Source organism: Balaenoptera musculus, chromosome 10, assembly GCF_009873245.2.
Source record: "Balaenoptera musculus isolate JJ_BM4_2016_0621 chromosome 10, mBalMus1.pri.v3, whole genome shotgun sequence".
In the NCBI taxonomy this organism is placed as follows: Eukaryota; Metazoa; Chordata; class Mammalia; order Artiodactyla; family Balaenopteridae; genus Balaenoptera; species Balaenoptera musculus.
Genome location: NC_045794.1, coordinates 3,882,184 through 3,904,116, shown reverse-complemented (window position 1 = coordinate 3,904,116; position 21,933 = coordinate 3,882,184). Strand labels below are relative to the sequence as shown.

Below are 21,933 nucleotides of genomic sequence, written 5' to 3'. Positions count from 1 at the left end.
AATTATTATAAGCACAAGACAAGCATCCTCCCAAATGCTAAATGGAGATGGAGGTGTTTGGATTGGATGATGCTAAGATCCCTTTTCTCCTCTGAGAGTTTCTTATTTGGTGATTTGAGGCCATCCACAAGATCGATAAGGTGTGCCTTTGTATTAGGGGTACCCAGCCCATGAGATCCAGGACTCGGCAGGGTAAGAGCCTCCTTGTTGCTTTAGGTGCACAGGTGAGTCAAAGCAAGGTGAACTGGACCAGAGATCTGATCACACCTGATTCTCAGCTACTTCCTGTCTCTTGCATTCTTTACATGGTTTATCTTATATCTTTGTCAAGTCTTACATGTGGCTCTCTTTTTAGTCTCCTCCAGTAAATGAAAAGTTCCTCAAAGGCACAGAGTGTATCTTTTGCTTCCTGTATCTTTGCCTGACATATCTGACCCCAGCATCTCCTTATGGCATCAAATCATGGGCTGCGAGAGCTGGCAGCCACCTTGGAGATTACCTGGTCCACTTATCTCATCAGATGAGAAACAGAGGCCCCAAAAGGGATGTGACTTGCTTAACACCATTCAGCGCATCAGAACCAGAACTTGGATCAGCCCCTGAATCTCCTGACTGTCCTAGACATTAACATGGCACATCCCATAGTGGCAGAGAGGCAGGGCGCCTCCCCACCCCCAGCTGGGAGCAGCTAACCACGAGCAAGAAACTGCTCCAAACCCTCATGTATGTGAATATTGCCTTCTACTCCATAATATGTACGTGTTTGTTTTAACATTAAAATGTTAGAATTATTTTTTCTCGTAAGGAAAATTGATACTGAAGTTATAATGGGAAAGAGTCGTTTGTCTTCCTTGGCATAAAGCTGTAACCCTCAGAGTCAAAACAAAGTTGCAACTTTTGTGCTTGGGGCTGAGGAACCGTGAACATCTTTCTGAGTGTGGTTCTGGGTCCCTGAGGATAGAGGTCAGGAGGAGGGTAAACCAGGGAGGGGAAAGCCGAGATCCTATCTTTTAAAAAAATTGATTGTTTTAACAGCCTTATTGAGCTATAACCCACATACCATACAATTCCTCCATTTAAATTGCATAATTCAGTGGTTTTTGGTATAAAGGTGCTTTGTCTTGAGGGAACAGCTACAAACACACAGCCCCACACAGCGCCTGACGGAGTAGAAGGAAAGGCGAGATCTAGTTTTTAAATGCAATGTATGCTCCACCCTGCCTCCTCAAGATCTGTAGGGCATTCTTAATCCACAGAAGCACCCCTTCACTGCTCCCCAACTCCCCCTCCCAAGCTGAACGGAAGCTCTATCCATAGAGAGTTATTTAATTTTCTGGGCAGAAGCAATGGACCGCAGGGATGAACTTGCAGGAGAGGCAGTTCTAGTGTTGGTAGAGAAGGGAGCAAAGGGCCAGGGAGAGGGTTGTAGGTGATAAAGCAGGGAACGACACTGCTTTTTTTAAAAAGAACATAAATTTGTCCTAGCGGAGTACTTGAATTCCAGTTGCGATTGGGTGATCGGGGCTGGTGGTAGAAGTGGATGTCTGGAAACCACACAGAGTAGTGAGCAGGAGCACAGGTCCTGAAGCCAGGCACCGAGGTTCAGATTCTTGTTTTTGGACAGGTTAAATAATATCTCTGTGCCTCAGTTTCTTTTCAGGTAGAAGGGGTTAAAGAGAGTACCTACTTTACAGGGTCGCTGTGAGAATTCTATTTGTTAATTACATAAAGAGCTTATAACAGTGTCAGGCCCTCACTTCGTGTTATACCAGGCCCGGTTCCATCTGCACACCTTCTCCTCAAACACACACACACACACACACACATATATACACTCGTGTGTGTGCTCTCTCTCTCTCTCTCTCTCTCTCAGGAACTCTGGCCAGCTGTTCCCTCTGCATGGAATCCTCTTTGCCCAGATATCACTCAGCTTGCTCCCTTACTTCCTCAAATCTTAGCTTCTCAATGAGGACCATCTTGAATACTCTCAACATCCCTTACCTGTATCTATGTTTTTTCTATAGCTCTTATCACCTTACAGCATACTATACAACGTGCTTATTTATTACATCACGTTTTCTGTGTCCATCCCCCCAACACCCAAGCCCCAAGCCTGCCCCACCTCACCTTCCCCAGCACGTAAATTCCACAAGGGTAGGGATTTTCCTCTATTTTGTTCACTGATATAGCCTAGGAAGCTAGGGACAGTGCCTGGAACATTGAGGGAGCTTGCTAAATAGTTGCTGAATGAAGAACTGAAGAGCAACTCAGATAATCTGCTGTGGTTTCCTGACCTCCCTGGATGTGATTCTTAGGAAATGGCGAAAGTCCCCCCCTCCAGCCGCCCTTTCCACCACTCAAGGCTTGTGCTTGCCTCCCTCTCTCCTAATTTTAAAAATGATATCTTATTGACGTGCTTTCCTGCTTTCTGCTTTTCACCTTGAAGCTTCTCACACGCTAAGTCGTTTCTGTTCTCTCTTTCCAGATCATTCCTATTAAGTCCTTTTTGACAATGCGATGACCAAAACCCTAAAGTGGCATTCCTGGAAGGAAAGCCCCAGCCAGGAATGTCACAGCCCAAGAGCCTTTTCAGAATTCTCCATCCTCTAATTAGGATGGCCACACATCTCAGCTGCTGCTTTTGACTGCTGCTGTGAGCTGCATGCTGATGTCTATCACTGTGCCTACATCTTCCCCCCCTGCCCACCGCCCCCCAGCAGCAAAAACTAATCATCAGTGGTATTTGCAAGAGAGCCTCTCCGTTCAGTGTGAGTGAATTATTTAGCACTTCATTTTTTTTTTTTCAGTTGAATTTAATTCCTTGTCCTGTTTCCTAATTAGGAAGATTTACAGGATTCATTCTGATTTTTTGAAAAAAAATTCCTACCCAGGGATGCTTATCTCGGCTTCAGCAAATGTTTCATCTGCTTATTTCACCTCTTAGTTCCTGCTGGAGTTGTTAACTGTCAGACCCCAGCAGCAGGGCTGATTCTGGCGCTGCCTCACTGTTGGCTCTTTTTCAGACTGAGGCTGGGTCTTTATATTCAGGGCCGATGGGCACAAATGCAGCTTTTTCTCCCTCACTCCTGGACCCTCTCGCGGCCCCTCATCTCTCCCTGTGCCTCTTCCCGTCTCCTGCTTCCCCCTTTCTGTCGAAAACAGCCCGTCCCCCATATACATTCCTAGCTAGCCCCCTCCATTTCTGGCTGTCCATGTGGCCGTTAAAAATAAAAACAATTATGAAAATAACATTCAAATAATAGATAATACTATATCGTGCATCTCACCAGTTACTTGGTTCTTTCTTCTCTTTCTGTTGTCTTAGGGGAGGTTGATTCCCCCCCCCGACCCCCCACAAATTGACCTTGCCAGTCTCTTCCTTCATCTGCCTGTTTTCTCCATCTGATTATTTTCTTGCTTTCCAGACATAAGATAGGTCTCCTCTGCTCCTTTTCCCCCCCTCTCCTTTCCCCTTGGGCAATTCCTCCCTGCTCTCCTAGCATTCCAAGATCTAATCAACTCAACCAGGTGTGAGAGAGGTTGCCCTCCCTCAGGATCCCTGGGCTGGGCTTAGCGGAGTTTAAGACATCACCACCCAGAACACACATAGGACACATGAAAGATAAAGGGAAATGTCTTCTATTTGTCTGGCTTTCCTGAGAAAACTAGTGACCGTGGTCAGGATGCATAGTTTCTACAGCTGTGGCACTTAGCCCGGAACGATGATGCAGAGGGAAGCCGTCCCAGCCCCAGACCATGTCACAGAGAGTCATCTCTTGGAAGACCATGGGAGGCTGAGCCCCATGTCTGAACCCTCCCTGGAAAAAGTTATGGGAAAGTGCATGACGTTGTTTCCTATGAGAACATTCTAGAAAGTCCTGGATCCATTCCACTTCCTAAGCAAAATAAGAGGTGGATTATCATCAGTTATGAACCCAAATACCTAAGGGGCCCAGGAAGGTAATTTAAACGAGGAAAAGAGATACAGGTCTGGTAACTCAGGTAAAGCTAAGAACCCGTTCCCAGTCCAAAGGGGTCAGTATGACCAGTCGTTGGCACAGGAGGATGGTGTGTAAGGGAAGCTGGAGAAACACATTATTTAATGTGAAATTTCCCAGTTTTAAAATGGTGGGCACTTATCAAAACTTTTAAAATACTTTGTGGGCTAAAGCTCATTAGCTCTGTTTGTGACCCCTGGACTAAAGGATCTAAGGTCTCTTCCCACACTTGCTCTCTAACAGTGGTCATAAATCCAGAATAACAAGAATAAAGATCATTACCAGACTTTTCACAGCTCTTTTCAGTTTATGAAATGTGTTCTCTTCATATTAGGGATATGGCAGTATATTTTAAAAACATATCCACCTGAGATATATCCACGTCAGTTGTGTTCTCTCCATCTCCCTCTCTGACCACCAGCCCAGGCAACCCGAAGGCTTCAAGGAAATGAAGTATAGCTCCAACCCCACAAAAAGTTAAGGATTTCATCCTAATCTTTTCAGTTAAACTTGCTTTGTAAAAATCCAGTCCACCTTCGAAGAAGAGCTAGTTCCTAAATTATTTAAATTGCTACTGTTCACTTTGCAAAACTTAAAGACAATCACCAAAACCCACCGATAACAATGGATCAATTTCATGACTTATAAATAAATTTTATTCCTAAATAAAAGATTAACAAATTGAATGCAGCAGTTTTTTCAAAGAATAATGAATATGTGACTAAGCAGAGTTTATTTCAAGAAGGTAGGGATGGGTTGAACATTAGAAAACCTACTAGTATAGTTCATTATATTAATGAGTCAGAATAAAAAAGGAATATAGTGATAGAGCTCAAGAGAAAGTTGATAAATTTAACATCCTTTCCCAATTAAAAGCTTATAGTGAACTAGGAATAGAAAGAAATTTCTTTGAAGATGATAGTGTATTTAAAGAATATCCAGGGGCTTCCCTGGTGGCGCAGTGTTTAAGAATCCGCCTGCCAATGCAGGGGACACGGGTTCAAGCCCTGGTCTGGGAAGATCCCACATGCCGCGGAGCAACTAAGCCTGTGTGCCACAACTACTGAGCCCTAGTGGCCACAACTACTGAGCCCTAGTGGCCACAACTACTGAAGCCCGCATGCTAGAGCCCGTGCTCTGCAAGAAGAGAAGCCACAGCAATGAGAAGCCCGCGCAATGAAGAGTAGCCCCCGCTCACCGCAACAAGAGAAAACCCGTGCAGCAACAAAGATTCTTCAAAAATTTTCTGAAATTTTGGCCAATGCAATACGAAGAGTGAAAACTGCATTATTTGTAAGTGATGTGATTGTTAACATAGAAATTGCAGATAGATGGGCTGACAAGCTATTAAAACTAATAAGACATTTTCAGCATGGTAGGATGCAAGATACATACACATAGCACTTCATAGTTTGTACGCACATTACACACATATACACTTGAAATAATCCATTGTGATAGTTAAGTGGTTTTCAATTTTTTACTATTCCAAAATATATAGCAATAAACATTCTTGTACAGATTATTGTGTACATTTGTCTATTTACCTCCTTGAAATTAGTTCCTAGAAATGGAATTGTTTAATAAAAGATTATGGAAATTTCAAATTTTGTTACATATTGCCAAACTAGACTCAAGAATAGTGTGTGAGCAACTAAGACCCAATACAGCCAAAAATAAATAATAAATCTTTAAAAAAAATAAAAGAATAGTGTGTAAATTTGCACTCTCTAATTTATTCTGGTAAATGGATTGGGATAGGGATCTTCACTTTACCTTTTTTTTCCCTCTTTAATTTTTGCCAAATGCTAAGCCAGTTGCTCCAATATCACTTCTCGAATAATCCTTTCTTTCCCCACTACTTTGAAATAGAATTACTCTACATATTGGAATGAAAGATATCTATATCATAGTAGGTGAAAAAATCTGTAGGTATTCTTTGATCAAGTAAAAAAATTTTAATGTGTGGAGGTGTAGAAAAATTCAGAAGGAGCTTAAACTGTTCCTTTTTCATTTCCTATGGGTAGATGGTACTTCTTTGCCTGGAAGATTCTTCCGCTTTTGTAGCTCAGGTAACTTCAATAGGAGGGCATCCTTGAAGTTTTGGCTTAAACTTCTTGGTGGGGGGGTTGGACTGGGGGGCGGCAGACACCCTGTCCTAGGTAGGCACCCTCTCAAAGAACCCTGTACTTGCCATACTACCTGTAGACCATCCTGCACCTTTTAATTTTATCTAAGTTACTTCTCACTTTTTTCTCTAGACTCTAAGCTCCATGAGGACTGCATGTGGGTCACTCTTGCTCATTGCAGAGCCTAGCACAGTGTCAGTGTCTGGCAAATAACCGTCACTCATTGAGCACTTACTGTATACCAAACAGCATGTTAGGTGCCTTCAATGATCACACCACACCCTTAGATACTATTATTATCACCTCCATTCTGAGCACGAGGAAACCGAGTCGGAAGCTTGTCCCACAGGCTATTAATTCCCAGGCCTGTCTGCCTCTTGGCCACTACACTCCCTATATGGTGATCAATAAATATCGGAGGTCATCAATAAATATCGAGGCTTGAGGATCACTTGGAGGGGACTTTGCAGAAGGGATGCAGCCCCGGAGGGTGGCTGGACTGGTAGCCCTTTAACAACCGCATTACGACCCAGACCCTCACAGGCCCCGCCCACTCCGCGCCGAGGCCGGAAGGGAGAGGCAGGGGCGGGGGGGAGCTTCCGGGGGCGGGGCGGGGCGGGGCTGGCGCTGGTTGGCCGGCTTCGGCCGGAAGTCGGGAGGTTCGAGGGGGTTCGAAGACGCCGGTTTGTGACGGGGAGGCTGGCGTGGAGGTTGCCTCTCCGTCCTTTCGCTCCCCGGGCCCTCGGGAAAAACCCAGCACCCCGGCCCCGCGGCCAGCCCCTTCCGCCAGGCTCTCTCCGCTCGATTTCGCCACCGTTATGTGGGAAGCGAATCCGGTGAGTAGCCGGGCGGGACGGGGCGGACCGATGGGCGGGGTTGACGGGAGAGGACGGGCGGGGTTCCCGGGAACTACGCCCCCCACCCCCCACCCCCCGCCCCCCACCCTCCCAGGCCGCGCCGACCGGCTGATGAGTTCCGGGGACGCGAAGGCCCCGGCTCCGGCGGCTCGGGCAGCCGCCTTGCGAGTAGCGGAGACGGCTCGGTGGGTCCCCAGCGCCGTGCGGCTGTCCCGTCCCAGTGATTGGACTCGCTGTGGTTTCTCCGCCCCCGTCCCTCCACCGTCTTTGTAAACTTGGCGTTTTGCTCTCTGGCTGGAGTTCCTGGGCTTCGGACCTGTGACTGACTTAGGCTCAGGTGTACCCGCCAGCCCCACCCCCATCCCCGTCCAAAGCGAGGGGCCTCGCCCTCCGGGTCCTGAAATGGGCCTAAGGGGAACCGCCGGGGCTCCTTTTCCCTTCCTGGTGGACAGCCATGGAAAACTGGGGTGGTCGAGCGTGTGTTCTAAGCCTCTAGGTGGTGAGGTTCTTAGATTTTTTTTTTCCCAGTGGACAGAAACTGATGACCTGGAGCTTTTCCACTGCAAGTCTTGTGTCTCCCTCCGGTATTTGCATTGTGTCTGCATGCATTTTTGTTTACCTTGCTTTTGTACATTCATTTATTTAATATGCAGCCTTCAAAGAGGAATCCGCTTGCCAAGAGTATTCCATTAATCTCCCGTTAGAGGTGAAATCGCCTAGTTACACGGCAAATAGACACTATTTACGCCTTTGAGTTGACTGGAAAAATGGCAGAATCACGTATCAGCATATTGTTGGCCTAAATATGTGCAACTACCCCACGTGCTGAGATAACTTCCTAAATTTAGTTTAATAACCCTGTTTCCATATTTGCAGTAACTCCTTTGCTGTAATCATTACTTCTTTTTTTTTCCATTCCTGGCATATATTTCCAGATAAGTTAGAGAGTTTGTCAGTAAATTTGCTTCTGTTTTTACGTTTTTACCCGGTAGAAACTAGTCTGTTGGTCTGGATTTTTTTGGTTGTGTATCATGGTTACATCCCAGGCCATCGAATAGCGATGGTCATCATATAAGAGCCTCCCCCCCCACTTTTTTTTTTTTTTTTGGTTCAAACATACAATCCTTTAAGGCCACATCAGAGGAAAGTAATTGCTGGGTTTTGATTTTAGCAAAAATAATTTCAAATTGTGAGAATGTGCTCTCTGCTTATATATTCAGTTTCACTATCTGTCATCAGTAAGTTTCATTTTCTATTATTATATGTGTGTATGTGTGTGTTTGTGTTGTATTCAGTTTTTATTGGCAGTCCTTCTCCTTCCTGGTTTCTCCATAACATGCCCTTTAGTCATCCAAGTACATGTCTTGCCCAAAGTCACATGTCTTAAGTCCTTCACCGTGTTAGAAGCTCCATATGGGCAGAGATTTTTGTCTGTTTTGTTTACTACGGTATCCTCAGACTAGGGAACAGAGCCTGACATACAGTAGGCACTCAGTAAATATCCACTGAATTAACAAAGTGATTGCATCAATACTAGGAAGAGTCCTTTGCTCCCGTGGTTCATTCTCCCTCCTCCATCACATATACATCAGAACTGGCTATTGGATCACTCATGTGTTTGTGAGGATTATAAAGGCATTAATGAGTATCTCATATATTTGCTTTGTTATAGCATTATCTCACTTCTTTGGAAGGAAGGCTTGGTTTTCTCTGAAATCTCCCTAATGATTTTGCTTGATTTCAGTAGAGCAGACTGACTTTTGTTAACAGTGGTGAACCTTCCACCTACAAGCCCACACTCTTCTTTTGACCCTTATCACGCTGCTCTGATAGATCTTAATGCTCCTGTGTTTTCTTACCGGTACTGTTTTTCTTCCTCTGAGCGTATGAATGTTGTCAGTAAGGGCAGTTTCATATTGTAGAAGTACAGTGAACATTCTGCATACGGATTTCCTCTTGTAATTTGTTAGTTTCTTTGAAGAGAAGAGGCATCTGAATAGTCTGTCCAGCTGTGCTCGTGGAATGAAAATTAATTTTAATGCTTCTCGAAGCCAAACACAATTGGAAAGATAAAAAAAAAACCACAGTGCATCCTAAAGATAAATACAGATGACTTTTGTATTACCCTCCAATTTAAATTACTGTTTACCATTTCCTTCTATTGAATGATACAATAAATTCTGCTTTGTGGAAGAAGGCCATAGAGGACTGCTTTAACTGAAGACTTCTGCTAGTTTCTCCCTGTATTTTTTTAGTAGCTTCCATGACTTTGATATGCCACCTGTGATCTGCAAATTTATCTCCTCTTGCAAATACGCCTTCTGTGTGATACTGTATTCCGCTCGCAAGTGTTTTGAGGAAATACTACACTGACTCTGGCCATGATAATGCTCAGAAGCAGTCGCCCCTTCTACGTGGGAAGTCTCCATGACATGGTTTGAGTATGGAAAATCACCATTGAACTTGGAACATTTTCTTGGGCGGGGGAACCCAAAACAAGATAACCAAGGAGCTATAAATAAACTTTATCTCAGTGCACCATTTTATTTTATTTTTCAAGACAGTCACGAGGTCAGTGATGATTCCATTCAAGCCTTTCACCGACCAGGCCCCTTGAGGTCCCTGCCGAGGCAGAAGCAGGTTGACAGGGCAGCAGGCACTCAGTTCTGGTGTGAAATCCTGGCAGTTCTCCACCCACCCGGGGCAGGTGGCCCTGGGCTTACGTCCCCCAGTGTAGGAAAATGGCAGATCTGTAGGAAGGAGTTGGATGGGATGCCGTCACTGCCTTGACTCTGTGTACCCTGACTTCGCCCTGCCTTTTTCTGTCTCTTTGCTGCTGTCTTCCCCCTCTTTGCCGCTGTCTTCCCCCTTTTTGCAGGAAACGGAGTCAGTATCAGCATTACATAGGAGGGAGTTTCAGCTTCTCTCTGACAATAGAAAATGAAAAATGACAAACATCTGTTTCGATAACAAATCATCTGTTGCAGTGATAGGACCTTACTTTGTGAAGAGTGATAAATTCTTCAGAATTCCTTTCCGCTTATTAATTCATATGATTAGAACAATCTAATGAGTTAACTAAGGGAGAAGGAAGTGACTTCCCCCAGATCTCGCAGGTGGGTGAGCCACAGAGTCGTTTAGCACCCGTGTCCTCTCCGCCACCACCCTGCCGCTGGGTCGGGGCAGTGATAACGTTGGTCCAGCGCTTTACCCGCTGAGCCTCCCTTTTCTCTGTTGTTTTGTATTCACAGCTGCTTCCACGCTCCCTTGGCGCTATGATTCCCTCCTTCCTCTGTCCAGCCTCTTGAGAGAATAGTCTTACACTTGCCCTTCGTACTCAGACCTCAGCACCCCCAGCCCCGCCTCTGCCCCAGCACCTGACTTGCTAGGGGGTCACCAAGAGTTTTCGAATCACCACGCACAGCGGCCACCTGCACACCTCCCTCTCTTCTGTCATTTTGCAACAGTAATGCCACTGGAGGTTTTCTCAAAACTCTCTTTTTTTGATTTCCTGGGACTGTATTCCTTTGGATTGCTTCTCCTTTCTGTGCTTCATCCTTGAATCGTAATCTTGGGTGAGCTGCACTGCCTTCTTCTGCCCCTGAAATGTGCCACCTTAAGCTTTTTCTTCTCTCGGCACATCCTTTTTTGGTGAGCCCCAAGGCTTCAGATACCTCTTTAGTGACTCTGCCTGCCAAATGTACATCTTTAGTCCTGACCCCCTTTCTGAGCTGGGTGACGGACAGCTCTACTGGTTGTCCCTCCGAGAGTTCAAAGTCAGTATGTCTAAATCCAGCTCCCTCAGTCATGAGTCATTATTTCACGCAGTCAGTCAACAAACACTGAATAAACATCTATTGTCTGGAAAACACCATTCCAGGCACTAGGGAGGGGCAGGGCAAACCTGGACCAAGTCATAGCGTGCCCTCCAGGGCCTGGAGATACAGTTTGAGTGGGGACAGTGTTACCAGAGGGTGTCTGGGGGCCTGGGAAGGTTTGTTGAAGCAAGTTACACTTGAGCTAGGTGTCCAAGTCCCAGAAGTGGTCTTGCAGGAAGGGCAGAGGAAGCAACATGGCCAACGGCCATGGAAGTGAGAGAATGGCCACTACAGCTTGGATGGAGGAGTGACGTGGACAAAGCGCATGTCCCGTGGTCATCTCGGTGAGGACATCGCGAGAGGATGCGGGTGGGGCGCTGCGAGGACAGCAGCTGGCATCTGTGCGACATCCTGTCTGAGGAGGCAGTATATTCTATAGGCGTACCTTCGGGCTGGAGGGGGACAGAGGTAGGATGTGTTCCTGGCAGTGAAAGTTCTAGAGAATGTAGTGTCTATGAAGATGTGTTCTTAGGGCCAGCGTACACTCACAGGTTCATAACTGACCGCTTTATCTTCTTGGCGTTCTTTGTAATTGTTCTAGCAGTGGGTTTAGCTGAGCTGACAGAGGAGTGTGACGTGCCAGTGTTTGGTGGCTGGGGTCAGTCTAAATAGAGTATGGGGTCATCCAGTACCTCTGAGGTGGGGATTTATAAATTATTGTTCTCTTTTTTAGCGGTGAGACTAAGGCTCAAAGTTGGGTGCACTTTCTGAATGAGGACAGCCAGGTTCTAAACCCAGAACTTTCTGGCTCCAGAACAGATACTCTTCCCAGTCCAAGTTAGGATCTAGGCTTTAAAGTGAGTAGAAAAGACCCTGTGGGAGAGTCACAGGGACTCAGAGCTAAAGGAAGGGTTCTCGAACTGCAGGAAACCTTGACGTTTTTGTGACACCATCTCCTGTGCGTTTGGAACTTTTCTAGTGATGCAGCCCACGAGCAGGAGGAGAGGAATACTGTGGCCTTTCCAGGGTTGGCGTGGCAGGTGCTGCACAAGGCTAAGGAGTGAGTCTAATAGTTTTTGGTATCAGGGGACAAAACAGAGTTTGGGAAGCAGGCTGGAGACACGTGTTTGTGGTTGAGGCCTGAGGGATGGGGTGAGGCAGTTTGCCCATTGTGGCCCGCCTGGCCTGATGCTCAAGCAGGATGCCGAGGTCTTTGGCTCATGCAGCTCCCCCTCTAAGAGTTAGACCTGCTTTGGAACTAACGTCTGAGGGCACTTATGTATTTATTTAGCACCTACTATAAACCAGTCAGCTCTGAATCCAAGGGTTTACAGTGGTGAGCAGAGCAGAATAGGCCCAGCCCACACCGGTTTGCAGTCTGCGCAGGGTGGCGACATTAAGCCGATAGTTACACAGTAACATTGAGCTCCAATTGTAGTAGAAGCTCTGAAAGAAAAAGTACGATGACGTGTAATAGGAGGAGCTAGTGCTGGACTTGGAGATCAGGTCAGGCCACCCAGTGAAAGTTACTTCTACAGAGATCTGAGGGATTGAGCAAGAGTTAGCCACGTAAAGGCTGGGTGGGAGGGGAGGAGGGCTGTTCAGACCGCAGGAACAGCCTGAGCAAAGGCCCGAGGCAGAAAGGAGCTTGTGAGCGAAGCCGTGTGTGGCTGGAATGCGGTGAACCAGGAGTTAGGGCCAGCAGGTAGGTAGGAGCAGGCCATGTGTGGCTTTGTGGCACATGTTTAGGGTTTGAACCTTATCCTTGGAGGAGTGGGGACCATCGAAGTGTTTCACACAGGAAGTGACGTGAACATTCTTGCGTTCTGAAAAAGATCATTGTCGCTGCTGTTTGGAACACGAGTTATTTGTTAGAGAGTGTACGAGGCAGATGATGGCCTGCCGCAGATAACCGTGTCCGCGTCGCTGGGAACTGGGAATGTGTTCGGTCCCAGAGCAAAGGGGCGTTAAGACTGCTGATCAGCCGACTACTGACAGGGAGATTACCTTGGATTATCCAGGTGGACCCAGTGGAATCACAGGGGTCCTTAAAAGTATCCTTAGAAGGTGCAGACAGAAGTGAGTGGATGTGAGGATGGGAGGATAATCAAAGATGCCAAGGGTGGGGGGGAACTGGGAGATTGGGTTGACATATATACACTACTGATACTATGTATAAAATAGGTAACTAATGAGAACCTACTGTATAGCACAGGGAACTCTACTCGGTGCTCTGTGGTGACCTAAATGGGAAGGAAAGCCAAAAAAGAGGGGATATATGTATATGTACAGCTGATTCACTTTGCTGTACAGTAGAAACTAACACAGCATTGTAAAGCAACTCTAATCCAATAAAAATGAATTAAAAAAAACAAAGATATACAAGGTTGCTGGCTTTGGAGATGAAGGGGACCACGAAACAAGGAATGTGATAAGCTTCTAGAAGCAGGAAAAGCCAAGGAAATAGATTCCCGCCCACGCCCCCCCCCCAGCCTCCCGCCGACAGCCTCCAGACAGGAATCGCTAGTTGATTTTAGTCCGGTGAGTGCCACGTCAGACTTCAGCAGAACTGTAACATAAGAAATTGTGTTCCTTTAAGCCACTACGTTGGTGGTAATTTGTTCCAGCAGCGATTAAAAGCTCACACAGGGAGCATCAGGAGGTCTGTTCAAAGACACTTAGGAACGTACAGTGTAGTCCAGGGTGAGGGTGAAGGGGGCTTGGACTAAGCGGGGGAGAGAGAGGAGTGGGTCAACCCAGGCTGCACTTTGAGTGATGGAGGCTGGGTTCCTGGCACAGGCAGCCGGGAAGAAGGGCCACTTTCCCTGAGATGGGGAGACTGGGAAAGGGGGAGATGTGGAGGGGACCAGGAGTTTGGTTTGGGGCCTGTGATGGGTTTAACGTGCCTGTGAGGCATTGAAGTAAAAAGTCAAAGGGGCAGTTGGATAAGTGAGTGGAGCTCAGAGGAGAAGGCTGGGCTAGAAATGGCCATTTATGGCCTCAGCCTGTATAGACAGACGGCTTTTAAAATCTTGGGAGCAAGTGAGATCCCTAGGGCAGTGTTTCTCAAATTCTCAGCACCCATGCAGATCACCAATTTTAAACAATATTTTATTGTTTATATTACGTATTTTAAAAATGAATAATGTTTTTATTGTTAAAAAGATGACATTTTTGCAGCCTCTTACAAAGTATCTAACTTGATAGGTAGCTTGAGATGTAGGTTAGACCCAGACACTTGAATTTTTTACCCTATATTTCTATTAAAATAGGAAATCTCATGCTGTAATTATAGATTGTCAAGATTTGCAACCAGTGTTTGCTGGCCCTGTTAGATGTTTTGGAATAACAAGAGAAAACACAGACTGAGAAATTATGGGAATTCTGGGACTCTTCCTAGTCCCTGAAGACTATTCCTAGTGCTCTGTCAGTTGCCAAATTGATACACTTATAATATTAACTAACTGTAGGGGTGGATGTTTCAACCAGCCGGAATGTTTGGAAGCAGGGAGCGAATGGATTCTGGGACTACTTCAGTCTCCGGAAAATATCTGTTCATGTTTTCTTGTAGCGTTGGCTGTGTTCTTTATACAGCCACAATAGTAAAGTCAGTCTCACTCTCTGATGAGTAAAGAAAACCATCAGATTCCGGGAAGAAATCACAGCCTAGCCACTGAGCCATTTGCAGCATAGTTTGCTGACTTTGGGAAATCTGGTGTCTTACTCTCAGCATGAAAATTTGGGGTATTTTGGCCTTGAAATAGTAGGTTCCAGGTATTTATGATGCTGACTGTATTTCAGCATCCACTTCAGCAGGCCTCTGGAAATCAAGAATGACCATTGGTATTATTAGCATCATGAAGAAACGTTTTTATCTCATCCCTCCTTTCAGAAACTCTTGTCGGCACTTCTGTCCTTGGCAGCTAGTAAACTTAGGTGGGAAGAGTAATCTTGCACACACTGCCATTGCTTTCCTCAGCATCTGAGAGCACGTACTCTGAGTTGTCAAGATTTGCTGGTATTCAGTTTTCACTGTTTCCTTCCACACTCGGCTACAATCAGGAGGCACGCTGGTGCCTTCTGACTGTCCCAGATGTTTAAAACATCTTTTAGGAACCCAGCCGCACCTTTCCTTGCTATTCGTATAGCTCATGCTCTGTCAGTTTTGAATGGATTGCACCTTTTTCAGCCCGTGTCACAGCTCACAGAAATATCACCGCCTGAATGAAAACTGACTTCCCTTGTACCGTGAGCTTCCACCCACAAGCAGAACAAAAAGTTGTGGAGTATTTCTACCCCGTTACATACTACGTGTACTGCAAGAACGGATTTGTATTTTTGCTCAGGTAGTTTGTTCAGTTTTAAAACTAAACACATGTTGAAACACTGAAGTGATAATAATTGCTTTTCTATGTCATGTGCCATTGATAAGATGTGACTTCCAACAGAGTCATTTAATAAAGAAATTTTGTTAATAGTTTGTTTATTTTTTTTTTGTAACAACAATTAAATTGGGCATTAAATTTGGATTGACAGCTTCTCAGCAATATTCAGACTTTTACCTGTTTTAGCTGGGTAATGCCCCTTTAGTCTTGGTCCCTTCTCTATCCTCATCAACAAAGCAAATTGACTTGGGGCTCTGTTAGAAGATTATGTGAAAATTTATTTGGTTTTACACCATTGTATTTGCTGAACACTAGCTGATATGAACTCAGTAACACAGACTGAACATATTGAGGTGTTATGAAAATAAAAGGATTTTTGTGAAAATTGTAATTAATCTTATATTTCAGCTTTGCAAACTGTATATGATCAAATTTCTTTCATTACTTTTTTTCTGTGAAAAATACCTTTGAACTACTTCCTAATTCTTGAGGACCATGTTTTAAAGATGCTGAGAAAGACAAAAAAGGGCTAAGACTGAGCCCCCGTAACCTACAAGTTATAGGCTGAACCGAAGTAAAGTTGCAGAGGATGGAGAGTTTGTGGCCAGAAATCTAAGGTGATCTGGAGAGAGTGATTTAATGGAAACCAAGAAAAAAGTAACGCAGGACAGTGGGTAAACTGTGAAATGTTACTGAGAGGTCAAATAAGACAAGGTCTGATAAAAGTGCATAGGATTTGGTAACTTGAAGCTCATTGGAGATCCTAGCAAGCGCCTCCTTGTGTGTGTGTGTGTGGGAGAGAGAGAGAGAGACGGTGGTGGGAGATATTAGCCCAGAAGCTAGAAAGCTAAATTAGCGTGGGTTTTGGCATGCATGGAAAGTGAAGAAATAAACAGTGTGTGTAGACACACAAAGAGTTATAAGCCACCAAAGGAGATAAAGTGAAATCCCGAAAAGAAGGTATATGATAAGGGGAGCAAAGAACAGATGGGACCAAGCAAGATGATAAACTTAAACCTAACCATATCAATAATCATACCAAAATAAATGCTCTAAGCACCCCAATTAGAAGGCAGATTGTCAGATTGGATTAGAAAGCAGGACCCAACTGTAAGTTGTCTACAAGAAACACACATTGAATGTAAAGACACAAGTAGGATAAATAGAGATATACAGTGCTAACACTAGAGAGAAAGCTTGCGTGGTATGTTAATATTAAAGTAGGTTTCAGAGATAATATTATTAGTGATAAAGAATGTCATTTCCTAATGATAAAGAGGTCCGTTAATCACTAACAATCCTAAACATTTATACACCTAATAATAGAGTGTCAAGATACATGAAGCAAAACTAATAGAGCTGTAAGGAGAAATAGGCAAATCCCATTATAGTTGGAGATTTTAATACTCCTCTCTCAATAATTGATAGAATTAGTAGGTAGAAATAAGCAAGGATGTAGAAGACTTGAACATTATCAACCAACTTGCCCTAATTAATATTTATAGACCGGTACACCAGCAACAGCTGAGTACACATTTTTTTCAACTACACAGAGAACATTTAACAAGATAGACCATATTCTGGGCCATAAAAGGAGTCCTAATACATTTAAAAGAATTCAGGTCTTATAAAGTACACTATCTGATTAAAATGGAATTAAATTAGAATTCAATAAAAAAGATCTGTAAAATCCTCAAGTATTGGTAAATAAATAGCACGCTGTAAAATAACCCATTGATCAAAGAAATAAAAAGGGAAAATAGAACATATAAAAGCATATCAAATTTGTGGTATGCTGCTAAAACAGTTCTTAGAAGGAAATTTATAGCTATACTGATGCTTATATCAAAAAAGAAATGTCACAAATCAATGACCACAGCTTCCTCCTTAAGAAATGAGAGAAGAGCAAATTAAGCTCAAGCAGGAGCAAAGAAATAAAGTTTAGAGTGCAAAGCACTGAAATGAAAACAACAGAGAAAATGAAACCAAAAGGAAAAAGAAAAAGAGGAATACAAATTACCGATATTGAGAATGAGAGAGATAATATCACTACATATTCTACAAACGTTAAAGGATAATAATGGAATGTTATGAACAACTTAATGTCAATCAGTGTGACAGCTGAGATGAAATGGACATATTTTCTAAGACACAAACTACCAGAGCTCCCTCAAGAAGAAATAAATCACATGAATGGCCCAATATCTACCAAAGAATTTAAATTTAAAGAAAAAGCCTACCCACAAAGAAAACTCTAGGCCCAGTGGTTTCACTGGCGAATTCTAACAAACATTTAAGGAAGAAATAATACCTTTCTGCACAAACTTTCAGAATATAGAAACGAAGGTAATACTTCACAACTCACTCTATGAAACTGGCATTACCCTAATTCCAAAACCAGTCAAAGACATTAAAAGACAACTACAGGCCAATATCCCTAATGAACATAGATGCAAAAATTCTAAACAAAATTTTTGCAAATCAAACCTAATGGTATATAAGAAGGTTAATGCATCATTATCAAATGATGTTTATCCCCAAAATGCAAGGTTTGTTTAATATTTGAACAGAAATCAGTGTAACTCATTATATAAGCAAACTAAAATGAAAAACTGTGTGATTATTTCAATGCATGCAGAAAAAGCATTTGACAAAATCCAGTATCTATTCCTGATACAGACCCTCAGCAACCTTGGACAAGAAGAGAACTTGTTCAGCCTGATACGGGGTGTGCAGAAAATGTTAACTCAGCAGGCCTCGGTTGCTCAAACCCTGCACATTCTCAAGAAAGGCCTGTTTCCATGACTGTCCTTTGCCTAGCTCCAGAGAACCGAACTCCTGGAATGGTTTGTCTCATGAGTGTATCTGCATGCCTGAAAACTTCAGCCATCCTCCACCAGTCTGTCCAGAAAGTTTATACTAGAAGTGTGACTTATGGTGAGTTCCTTGCCTCTGGAGATCTGGAACTTCAGCAGCTGAGGTCATTCACAAAGGCGCTATAGGCTTACATGACCAACTCCCAATACAAACCCTGGACACCTAGACTCAGGTGAACACCCCTGATTGGCAGCACTTTGCACTTGTCACACATGGTTGCTGGGAGAATTAAGCGTGTCCTGTGTGACTCCACTGGGAGGGGCCACTTGGAAGCTTGTACATGGTTTCCTCTGGACTTCATCCCACCTACTTTTTCCCCTGTGTTTATTTCACTTTGTATATTTTTACTGTAATAAACTGTAACCATGAGTAGAACAATTTCTGAGTCCTGTGAGTTCTTGTGAACCAGAGAGTGGTCTTGGGGACCCCTGACACAAGGTGCATCTGCAAAATACCTGTATCTAATATCAAACTTAGTAGTCAAAGGCCAAATGCTTCCCCACTAAGATCAGGAACAAGGAAATAATGCCTGTTCTTTATTCAGCATTGTACTGGAGATTACAACCAGTGCAGTAAGGCATGAGAAAGAAATAACAGGCATCTATATGCTAGAAGAAAGAAGTAAAGCTAGCTAGCTATCTATCTAATGCCTATAGAAAATCTGATGGAATGTCCAAAAATCTCCTAGAACTAATAAGTGAGTTTAGTAAGGTTGCTGGATACAGGAACCATATCCAAAAATCAGTGTATCACTATGTGCTAGCAACATTCAATCAGAAATTGAAATTTAAAATGCAATTCCATTTGCAATAGTATCAAAAATATGAAATACTTAGTCGTGAATCTTGCATAAGTGATATGCAGGACTGTACACTGAAAACTGTAAAACATTGAAACAGTTAAGTAAGACCTAAATAAGTCAAGAGGTGTACCTCATTCATGGGTTGGAATACTCAGTACTGTTGAGATGCCAATTCTTCCAGATAGGTCACTATGCAATCGCAATCAAAATTGAAAAGATCTAGATTAGCCAAAGCAGTTCTGAAAAAGAAGAATAAATTTGGAGTGCTAACACTACAGTGTAGTATTGGTATCAAGATAGAGAAAATGTTTATTAGAACAGAATAGAGGGTCCAGAAATAGGCCCACAAACAAACAGACAACTGATTTTCTATAAAAGTAAGACTCAGTGGAGAAAGGATAGTTCGCTCAGTGTTTGGTCAGAGGTTATGTTTAACCCCCTTGTGCCAGTGAGGCCACCCCCCTGTGTTGATGGGTCAGTGTGCAGCCTTGGGAATGCTGTCACGTCTGCCCCATGACCTGCTGTGACCGCTCCTGGGTAGATACCGCCTAGAGCTTGTGCACAGCCTTCCCGACTCCCACTGTTGACTATAATCCCAGGAGGGCTTTCTTGGCTGTCCCTGGTTCTCTATATTAAATTTCTGCCTACTGTGCCATTCTGCTTGTATCAGAGCTTCAGGCCTCTCCTTAATTGTTTTTCATCAAAGATTTCCATTTTTTTCGATAATGCTCTTAGACGTGAGGTTCTCTACACTCCGTTACACATAGAATCAGTCCCCTCAGGCAGAGTCATGGATCTCTTTGTCCTTAGGATGTGCTTTTCCTCCTGCAGTAGAACCCCTGTGTCACTGGAGCTGGAGTTGGGAGCCCACTCTTCCCAGAGTGACACCCTGGGTGGGAGGGGTGGTGGCAGCCCCTGGTCTACTTGACTTACCCCTCCTGCCGTGAAACCACTACCCTAGAAACCGCCCTGTACCTGGGTGGGAGCAATCAAGGCCCAGTGTTCACAGCCGGCTGGGCCTGGACTGGAGCTTCCACCAAATGAGTGGGGACCGGGTAGAGGAAAGGAGATTGGTCCTCTGTGTTGCCTGCCCGGAGTAGACCTTCTCCACTTGTGGGCAGCCTGACCCTTCCAGAGTGAAATAGGCCCAGATTGGGAGCTGAAGGGAAAGGGAGCCCCTGTCTTCTCGTCTGCAACACTGAGCGGGTAGGGTGGGGAGTGGTGGACCAGATCTCGGCCCAAATGCCAGACTCTTGCCTGTTCTGGAGATTTAGTAGATTTTCCTGAATAAATATTTCTCTATTCGCTAGATGATCTTAAGACAATTTCCAGAGACTTTAAATGTTGTTGTTCTTTTAAATAATGTCCACCAGTTAAAATGCAGTTTTGCTGGGGAGGGGCCCACTGCACTCCTTACTCCGTCATTCCAAAAGTTCCACCCTGTTTGTAAGCTTTCAGTATCCAGTTTTGGACCTTCTTCCTATAAGAGACAAGGAAGTTTTCATTACCAGCCATGATTTCCTCAAGGTGTTATGTTTATCCTAACAAAATAGATTATATTTTGTTTATTTTAATAAACTCATCAGAAAGGTTTTAACCAAACTGGAAGGTGGTATTATTTTTCTCCCATAGACCAGGATTTTGATTTTAAGCCCATCTTCCACCTGGCCTTTCAATTTGATGATCCAGATTGATTGCTCCCAGGCTGCATAAGTATTCCGGTTGGAATAGTTAGCGTTGCAGACAAGCTCCACCAGCATACCCATTGCACTGGAAAATTTACAAAACGCTTTTCCAATTTATACTAGCTTTTTTGTCCTCCTCAGCCTGAAGTGCAGGAAGTATCATCGTCTGCCAATTAAAAACCGGAAAAGCAAGGCAGATGATGGTGTTGTGGCTGATCTAATTCATTCCACTAACATTCATTCACTGCCTTTTCCCTGGTGGACAACTGGTGCACACTCCTTTTGTTGCCTGTAAAGGTATTCTATCCTAGATCCATTGCTACTCTGGTTACAGTATTTTAAAGTTGTTCGTTGAAGCTTGACTTAACTCTTTGAGCCTAATTATACAGAATAGCCATTCCTTTGGAGGATGAACTTGTAGAAAACCATAAGAGTCAGTCTTACGAACTGTGTCTGAGTCTTTGGAAAGAAAGCCATAGCATTTGTGAAGCAAAGCAGTCACATTCAGCTTTGGCCCCAGAGGAGAGAAGGAACAACTGTCCATGTAGGAAAAGGAGGCAGGGGGCCGATAGCTTAGGGAAGAGCTGACGGTCCGGAGGCCTCAGGTGTTTCTAGAATCTTCTTTGAACTGCCAGCTCCATGATTCTAGACAACATAATTGTATCTTCTCTGCTTTGGTTTTTTTTCCCTAAAGTTAATTGGAGAATGACTTCTCCTGTGCCTTGGGTTGTACAGGAAAAAATTTGTGTAAACTGACAAGGAATTTTATAAAATTTGAAGCGCTTCAGGGCAGTGGTAGCTGTCTGTGGTGCTGCCCTCTCCGCATAGGGATGAATGTGAGACGAGTCTATCCTGCCCACCTCCCCCCCTCCGCGAGAGCTGCTCATGACAGGACGCTCTGAAGGGACTTTGGTGAAACACGTCCACTTGTAACCTGGCTCACGGTGCGGTCTTGGGAACAGTGTGACGTAGCAAAGCACACATGTTGCATGTATGCTGTGTAAAGGGGGCTTTCCTATTTCCCATTCCCTTTTCTCCTGGATGGAACTCATAAGCCACATATTTATCTTAACTATTTCCTTGAATCTCATCCTTCCAAATTTTTCTGGTTATTTTCAGAAGAAAAACTAAATTTAAGTCACTCTCGCTTTCTTTGTCTCTCAGAGTAAAATGAGCAAATTATGTGAACAATAAGTCATAGAAGGAAGAGCAGGTGTTGTGAATAGTTAACCTACACAACTGATCTTAAATTTTAAATCATTGCCTTTTTTATTGGGTTAAAATACATAAGGTAAATAGCGGGCCCCAAATCTGCAGCTCTTGCTCCTAGGGTGTTCTGGTTTTCATTTCTTAGTGGCCAGTCCACTTTAAAACATGAAGGA

General features: G+C 44.0%; 1 protein-coding gene across 5 annotated transcripts in view; it reads left to right on the top strand.

Moving 5' to 3' along the window:
* The first annotated feature begins 6,768 nt into the window (after positions 1 to 6,768).
* PARP11 (poly(ADP-ribose) polymerase family member 11) overlaps positions 6,769 to 21,933 on the top strand; it is a 35,615-nt gene continuing 20,450 nt past the window's right edge. For 4 of the 5 annotated variants that reach the window (XM_036866889.1, XM_036866890.1, XM_036866888.1 and 1 more), the window contains exon 1: positions 6,769 to 6,963. In XM_036866889.1, coding sequence (XP_036722784.1) covers positions 6,946 to 6,963 — 18 coding nt within the window. In that variant the 5' untranslated portion in view covers positions 6,769 to 6,945. Of the gene's footprint in view, positions 6,964 to 7,512; positions 7,569 to 21,933 lie in introns of all 5 variants that reach the window. The other variant, XM_036866887.1, reaches the window with a different exon arrangement.